At 41.4% G+C, this 8,912-nt stretch overlaps 2 protein-coding genes across 2 annotated transcripts in view; both read left to right on the forward strand.

Moving 5' to 3' along the window:
* Positions 1-623: 623 nt before the first annotated feature.
* Positions 624-3,666, forward strand: LOC124303431 (uncharacterized). Its single transcript, XM_046760618.1, has 7 exons — positions 624-861; positions 1,109-1,272; positions 1,374-1,530; positions 1,627-2,151; positions 2,219-2,509; positions 2,592-2,827; positions 3,614-3,666. The coding sequence occupies exons 1-7, from the start codon at positions 801-803 to the stop codon at positions 3,647-3,649; spliced, it is 1,470 nt and encodes a 489-aa protein (XP_046616574.1). The 5' UTR covers positions 624-800; the 3' UTR covers positions 3,650-3,666.
* A 3,620-nt stretch (positions 3,667-7,286) lies between these two features.
* LOC124303428 (zinc finger CCCH domain-containing protein 13) overlaps positions 7,287-8,912 on the forward strand; it is a 115,358-nt gene continuing 113,732 nt past the window's right edge. Inside the window, exon 1 of the mRNA XM_046760614.1 lies at positions 7,287-7,439. The gene's annotated coding sequence lies outside the window, so the exon portion shown is untranslated. The remainder of the gene's footprint in view (positions 7,440-8,912) is intronic.

Here is an 8,912-nt window from a genome sequence, read left to right on the forward strand (position 1 = left end):
CTAATTCTCCCTGCGATTTTTCAAGTAACAGAAATCGAAATCCGATCATGCAATAATGTTGAAACGTTAAATACCGTTTTACATCGTATTTTATTTTCTGTGCAACATTTTCCGAGTTATACATATACATAAGTAATTGATTCACATTTTGAATCACTTATTCTACAGGAGTTCTGCTAGTTTTTCGCGAAAGGCGTACAGGAAATTCTGGCTCTGCCTGCACGTAGGCAACTGTAAATACAGGAAGATGTGAAAGTTGAAGCAGTTGCCTGCGCTAAGGCGGACGCCAGAACCGATTGGACCGAATGTGTCTCAACTGTGGTTACGCGCAGATGCGAATGGTGAAGCAATTGACTACCTTAAGATGAGCGTTAGGACTCAACTAGCGTTCCGCAATGTCTCACGGTGGAAAATGATAATTAAATGGAGCTGAAAATTAATTATCAGATGACTCGTGTCCGCGATTGTCCAATCCGTAACTAAATAACGAGAGGAACAGACGCACGCGATCGCAGAACGATGATTGTCGGCGTATTTCAAGGGTTTGAAAGTAGTTGACGATCCTGCCGCAAAGTGACGTTACAGCTGGAAGCGATAAGATACAAAGGCGCCTGCCTGACGGAGGCTGACTGCTGAGCACAACGAAAATGGCGACTTCCCTAGCCGTCTGAAAACGTCAAACAACGCAGTTTGTCACAATAAAATTGTAATAGTAATAGAATAACAATAAGAATTGGATAAGAGATTCTTCGCATTTTTAACAGTTCGGTTTTTTCACCGTGACGCTTTCGGCGTTCAATATGCGAGCCGTGTACAGTGATTGTTTCATTGCAGCCTTAATTATCCAATTTATGACTCAAGGTAAGTACGTATCGTCGTTTCACTCTCCTGTCGTGTTAAACAAATCCTTCAAAATTTTACAGCCTCCGAAAAATTGTCTTCACACTCGTTAAATTCGAAGGTGATCTTACTGTAAAAGGAAAAAGACCTCACGTTGGAGGTTAACTTACTCAATGACAAGTTCTCGGCTTGCTATTGCTTGGCAGTTATAATCTTCTCATTCTTTACCTCGTTTCAATTTCACTAACAAACTCTCGCTCGCTTCCAGTCCATGTCTCGAGCCAACGTGTAGTCGTATCGAACGACGGACCCACCATACTTGGGGGCTCGATAACCTTCAGAGCTGATATCTACTGGGATGACGGAAGCAGACCATCGGGAACTTTTTCATATATCTGGAAAGATGACGCGTTGAATCCGCATGAGTATACGGTTTGTTAACGATAATATAGGCGCTGATTTTTGTTCTGGAAATAAAAGTCGAGTTTGATGAGCTTCCGTTGAAATAATAACGGGATATTTTACCTCTCTAGTCCCCAAACACAGGGAACACAACTTCTTATTGGACCGTCACATATCCAGTTGATAGAAACAGCGTTGGATCGTATCGGCTGAGGCTGGTTGTGGAGAAGAGGATTTGGCCAATTTGGAGAGTCTTTGGGAATGCGATGATTGATTACAAAGTGACAGGTAGGTATTAATGGATATGAAAATTTCTTTACTATTTCTGTTTCGTCATTTTCAAACGCGCCAACTCTACTCTCGTCCTTTATTATTGTCTTCCAGAACTTCTTAATGGCAACATGACACTGACTCAGTCAAACGAAGCCATCAATGGCGACTACATCTCGTCCAACTCGACAACAGATTTGAGAATTAACTTTCGCAAGGGTGATTACGACTTTGTTAAGGCTAAGGGTGCGAGCTCGATTATGACCTTCTGGTTTATCGACTGTAAATCGTTTGGACCGTCTCCGAATTTCACGTTCAATCACCATTTTTCGGAAGTAAATACGACCCAAGTTATCGAAGCCCTGGTTGTCGTCTCTTACGATCCACCCGTTACCACTACCACATCCGCGCCAACAACCGTAGCTCCACTCACCACTACATCGGTCCCAAACACAACGACATCGACCACGCCAAGCACAACTACGACGACTTTGCCTAGCACCGCATCGTTAGCGCCAAAAGTTGAATCTAACGCGACGATGTATTCCTCAGCTTTCTTCACATGCTCAAACGCCACTAATATTCCCCAGGATCCAAATAAGACTTACGGTTATTTCGCGAAAACGGTCAAGGTCAGAGGTAAGTTGAGATCGCTTTGCGGCTGCAGAGCGATCGACGGTTTCAATTTCAATTTTGATATTTTCAGCGCCCATCTCAAACATTACCGTCTCCGGTACAAACTGGCTTCAGCCCTGGGAGATGCTGTCCTTGAACGTGAGCTGCAAAGGCTCTGGTCCTTTCAAAGTATGCCTTTCGATACATCCGGGTAACTACAACATTACGGGAAATGAAACCTGCGAGGCTGGTACGATCTTGGAGAACTGCAGCTTCCCGATAATCCATTACTTTCTCGAAGCCAGCGTCTACACGTACCTTGTGGTGTTGGAAAACGACGTCAGCATTCAACGCTACCCTCTGACTATAAATATATACAAAGGCAAGTGGCGGATTGATCCGGTGATCGCAGAATCGCCTTTTCCACGATTGAAGTTAACACTTTGTTTTCTATTTTTTTACAGTTACCACTAAACCCCAACTTTCCGTAATAGTCGTGCCTGTCTCCTGCTCTCTGGCAGCTATGGTTTTGATAGTTTTTGGTATCGCTTACTACATGCAGAGCCGCGCCAGGTTCACCGTCGAAGTGGCAGACTTTGATTTTGGACAGCACAATCCTGAGTTGGAATATAAAACTTTTACCGAGAGATTGCGGGACTCGATTAACAGCTCACTACGGCCCGGAGGAGATAGAATAAATGTACGACCTCCGTATTATGGGAGCATGAACCATTGACAAATTTGTTATTATTAATTGGCTTCTTAACAAAAGAGCGAAAGAAAAAAAAATTGCGCAACGATCGCTGTATCATGTCGATTCGATTGCATAATGCAACTAGTGATCGTTTCTGACTAATGGAATTCTATCCTTTACCCTTTCAAACGTAAACTTGCTGCATCTTTCAATTTTTCATTTGCTGTCAGCTTAGCCCGATCTTAAAAATGAATTAAGATATTAATCTGTCGATTCACTTTTTTTCGTTTTATAACGATTTGCTAATATTCTGCCAATCCTGAGTTTACGCTTTTCCACGTTTTCTGTATTTTAAGTTTAATTTCTTTTTTCCCCGTCACCTTATCTCTACTCCACGGTAACAATTTATATACCATACTATACAGAAAAAATATTTTTATATGAAACTAATAATAAGCTATCAACGCGACTAATCTTAACTCGTGGGCGTTTTTTCGGGAAATTTTTGCCTCAGCGTATTTGTACAGTTTGATGATTTCACAATTTGTATATTTTTTTATCCTATCGATTTGCAAGTTCGTTATGTCGAGATGATTTTATTTCTAATCTAATCTTCCTGCATCTCGAAAAAAAAGCACCTTGGCCTAGTCTCCCTTTCACAAATCCTTTCATATTTTCGGGAAAAACTTGTTGGAACTATCATTGATTTATACATCCCATTGTAATTAGAGTACAGAGCGACGAACAAACACGCGATAATATTAATATAAACAATTTTTTTTATTCTTGCAGGGGTACGAGGCACTGAATAAACCGCTCCTAGAGTAACAAAGAGTAACAATTAGTAAAAAGAACGAACAGGTAGAGAGAATAAATTAAAAGACTCATATTCATTAATAAACAACGCAACATGTAATACTAATATGATAGTAATATGTTAGTGTGGCTTGAGAATCATCCTGAGACAAAAAACATTTTCTACAACATAACATTGTTATAGAATTGAAACATTGTTTTTCGAAGTTTAGACACAACTTGCGAATGGATTTCACTTTGTAGTGAGAGATGTGAGAGAACGTGAAGTGCTCAAAAAAAAAAAAAATAAATAAAACGAAGAGTTATAGGTATAAAAGTAACTCAAAGAGACAAGTCAGTATTAAAGACATGGAAATTCAATCGTTGTTCGTTACCGTTCGATGTACTCGTGCAGATTCTCTTCATCTATGAGCAATGGGAAAAAAAAGAAAGAAAAAACTTAGCAGCACATTCTATCGCCGGTAATAAGCAGAAATGGGACGAAATTCTTAGAATCTCAGTTGGTCATGTTCCCTGCATAATGCGAATAACGAGTATGTGATTTCTAGCGCACGAATCGCTCCGCCGCCCTTTGTCTTTCGAAATTGAATTACCTACGTATTGGTAAAACACGTTTTCAAATTGTACATTCATAACAGGAAAGTCATAATAATATGTGTATATATATATATATATATATATATATATATATATATATATATATATATGTATATATGTATGTATGTATATATATATGTATATTCATATGTGCATGTATAGGCTGTGAATCGATCCGCCACTATATTGTTAAATAATAATGTATAATTTATAATATATAACAACACACGTGGATAAGTATATCGCGTGTATATAAACATTGGTATATCATTTTTAAATCTTTTATCTTATTTTTCGCGCCTCTTCCTCATCCTGATCCGACTAATTTTATTTGCACGAAACTCATTTCGAACTACATAATGTTTTACGTTTATCAGCTGCCGATGATCAGTGTAATATCGATGAACATCTATCTACGCACTGGATATACTCTTTGTAACAACAAATAACGCGGTGCCGATGCAAAAGGGCGTATAATTTTTTTTTTCATTTATTGCCAATCGTTCCGTAGACTTATTTTCAAGCTAAATATTGAGAAGAAAATTTTAAAACCCAAAAGGGCGTATATATTTTTTTCCCGATATTCAGCTTGAAAGTAAGTCTACGGAACGATTGGGTATTAAAAAAACGAGTTATACGACCTTTTGGCATTAGCACCGCAATAACTCTTGTCAGAATTTTCCCAATCGATCGTCAAGCCCCCTGTAAATGTATATACTGATTTCATTGGGGGAAAATTTTGAAAATCGCTGCTTCAGCCAGGCAATAGCGCCACCGCCACTCTACCCTATAATCTGACCCCGTGACTACCGTTTGTCACGAAGCCGGCTGCAGGTGGCCACTGCGGTTTTTGGGGAGAACAACCTGCCCAGTTGTTGGGCCAAGTAATTAGGGCGTATAGTCGACCTAAGCGGGGTGCAGGCCCGAGAGAACTTTACCGCAGTCCCAATTCGTCACAGATTATAGCAGCAATTTGAAACCGAGGACAGCTCATCGACCTCTTTGAACGCTTGAACGATCGTACGAACGAATTACAGCGGGTGAAACTGTCCGAGTAATTACAGTCTCGCCAAAAACGTACATCTTTCATTTTCCCTTTCGGGAAAAAATTTAAACGTGCTTTCGATTCGGTGCTATCGGTAATTGATTAGTCAGTGAACTGAGAAACGGTATAAGATTGCGATCCGTCCTGTTCCAAGCTGCGATTGTTTTTCAATTTCCACACGTCGTGTCATGAAAATTGTATTGAAATTGATTGAACTTTATCGTGCATGCAATTACAAAATATAACAGCCAGTTCGAATTTCGAACTGAAAATTCAGATTCGTGATTAAGGATTTAGATACCCTCAGGTACCACATCACACGAAGATCTAATCATTTTTCTTATTTTGAACCACTGTATTGGATCTGCCATTACAAATTTTAGACCTCTGACCTCGGATTCGTTATCGATGACCCAAAAAAATCTACACCCACCAATTCCTACCAAAATCGGATTATATACAGAGAATTTTCCCCACATGGGATCGTCATTTTGGATTTCGCGATACGATTTTAGATTCGTGATTAGCGGCTAAAGAATACCTCACGGTACCAATTTTTATTCAACTCCATTCCTTCTCAAGATATCAGTTTTATTTGACTTTTTAGTATTTTGTTATCTAAATAATTGAAAAAGTCTAAAACCGATCAAAGCCAAAACTTTCTTTTTTTCTGTGAAAACAGAGAAACGAGAAATCAGAAAAAAAAATAAATAATAATGGGGAGAAATCGAACGCGTTTCTGAATCTCCATGAGTGTGGAACGACCCGCAGCCTCTTCAGAGAATAGATTATACGGGAGTTATTTGTTGCGACGCGAATACGTCGAGTACGTCTGTCGTTTCTTGTCTTGCACCCCAAATCCCGAGGCACGTGATGTAAGGGATTCTTATTTGATAGATATAAAACGGTTGAGAGGGAGTGTGGAAAAAGGTAGGAAGGTTTGAGGGTTCAAGTCGGTCCAATAACGTCAGCGCGACGCGACGTTATCCTCATCCGTTTCTGCAGCTTCCCAACTTTCGCAATTCCCCTTCGAAACAGTGCGGTGGGTGTATATCGAGAAAAGTTATGCCTATTTCCAGGACGGCGTAGTGCAATTGTTCGCTTACAATTATCACCACGTGGCGCCTCGTTAACTTAACAGTCATGATCCAACCTGCAAGACAGCTTGCACAGGTCATTTTCCCCACCCCGTTATCCCGCCGTCTATTCCAACGATAGTCAGCGTCTAAGCGCATCCTAACGTTGGAAAATGCGTGATCTGTAATAAACGACGATTTTTATCGCACTTTCAAGCATACGGGTATGTAAATGTTGTACTCTTCGACTTGGAGAGCTATAAAGCCAAGACTTGAAAGCGGGCTGATTCTATTTCTTGCAAGAAAGGTTACCCAGATCGATCTCTTCGATTTGTTTTCTTTTTTAACATGTTTTATTTTTTATCTGCCACTAAACACTTTAAGGTGGTGAGTCAGGGGCGATTTGACAGTTTCACCCGTGAGTATTCTCGTAACGAGAAATTAACAATTTAATAATCTCAATTAAGAAGGAAAAAATAAGTAAAATGCGTGTCGCTTAGTGTTCAGTCTACTGTAACATGTTTAAAAAAAAAATAAATTCGGAGAGATCGACCTGGGATAATACCTTCCTTGTTGGTGAGATCAAGGCTTCGGTGCGAAATTGGATCACTTGGAAATTCTACCTGCGAAGGACAAAGAGCCCGGTATTACACATATTGTTGAAATTCTCGTAATCCTGGCGACATTCACGGTTGACAATGAATCGAGTGCGGTGAAATTGGAAAGGAAAAAATCACCCGTAAAATTAGTCCGCGATTGTGGCGTATAATATATTATAATATATCATAATATATATTTTATCGCGGAATATAATCGTCTGTACAGGGTCGAGAGCCGAAGTTATTGAATTGATAGCATTACAGGCGTCCGACTACCTTATACTTGTTCAACCAACGACTCACATTCTCTTGGCATTTCTCTGCCGCTCTAGGAACTCGACGCTGGGTGCGGCATGACGCAATTTCCCGATGAAGGACCACTTGAGCTGCTTACGACTAGTTTGCGCAACTTCTATCGGTCGGTTATCGCTGTCCGCAGGCTGCAGGCGCTGGAAGGTGATAGGCCCGGAACCTGGATATGCAAGGTAAACAGCTGGCGATTACAATCGACCCTTTATTATCCGGCTTTCCCGCAACTTTGTACATACACGTCCCCGAGTCGGGCGAGCCTTGGCCGTGGTCCAAAATGCAAAAACTGACCCATTTCGAGAATCGATTTGGAAAATTGGAACGACGCGGCGTCTCTCGACCGTCTCTTCGAGTTTTCGAACGAAATCGAGTTTGCGGCGAGGAACTCGGACTTTCTGCGAATCCGCATCAATTTATCTACCGCGCATAGAATATGTGCACAACTTTTATGCGGGCGAAAAATGTATCGGTGAAATTGGCGTACGTGGGGAGATACCGATTTCAAATTGTATGCTAATCCAGTGTCTCGGCTGCGGGATGAGGAAAGTCGAAATAGCTACTTCTTACGTTCATCTATTATGCATTCATGCCCCCCGAGTAGTCGCTGTAGGTACAGGCTAACCTACCCAACTTTGGCTGACCGCGGGGATTTGCATTGAACTTGCCGAAAAAGGCGACTCCGCGTATAACGAGGTATAGCGTCGGGAGAAGAATTAGCGATGCAGGAATCATTGCCAATCGCAATAATTGACTGCTACATTTATTCTTTCGAGTGGTTTTTATGTGATGCGAGCATGTTTTGCGCGTGTTTTCCGCACACAAAGTACCCGTTTCTACGGCGGGCGAGTGATTCTACGAATGCGCACGCGCGGAGGAGTTGAAAGTGGTCTTTTCCGTACTCCGCGCGTGCGCTGTCGCTGACAAATCTGACATTATGCGACGCTAACCTCAATTTCGTGCTTCGCGAAAATACGCGTAACGTACCCTCGTCATACAGGGTGACGAAAGAGTATGGAAATTCCCGGAAATCTCGCGGGCTTCGGTGAATAAAAAAAATAGACAAGGTTAAATCTATGGTAATTTTGAACAAGAGGAACGGTGACCTTTTATTGGACTTTGAACCTTATCTTCAAAGTCATTTCGAGATCAACTTTAATTTTTCAAATGGGAATCCCCACGTTTGGTGCCAGGTTCAAGGTCAAATAAAAAGGTCACCGTTGAATCCCTTGTTAAAAATTACCCAGGATTCAACCTTACGGTAATTTTCTCTTCACCGAACCCCGCGAGATTTCTAAGGGTTTCCATACTTTTTCCACACCTTGTGTAAAGAATCTCGCGCAACGAAGGAGGCATCGCTCTTTTCGGCTCGTACGCGTCAGCTCACTTTGAGACTCGTGAAAGAGCGAGTTTTCCTCCTTCGGTTGGACGATATACTATTTCCGGAATCTTCAGCTCTCGCGACCGGGGTCTGATATTCCTACTTTGGATCAGTCGTTTCTGGACTCGGCATCGCGAGGCTGCGAACCGCGTCGACTCGAGGCTTGATTCCTCGTTTCAACACCAACAGACGGGACCCTGGTACGATGGTTCTGGAATGCAGACGAGGAGGTGTTTCGACTAGGCGTGGTTCGTGGTAGGCGGAAGAATAG

Source organism: Neodiprion virginianus, chromosome 4 (genome assembly GCF_021901495.1).
Source record: "Neodiprion virginianus isolate iyNeoVirg1 chromosome 4, iyNeoVirg1.1, whole genome shotgun sequence".
In the NCBI taxonomy this organism is placed as follows: Eukaryota; Metazoa; Arthropoda; class Insecta; order Hymenoptera; family Diprionidae; genus Neodiprion; species Neodiprion virginianus.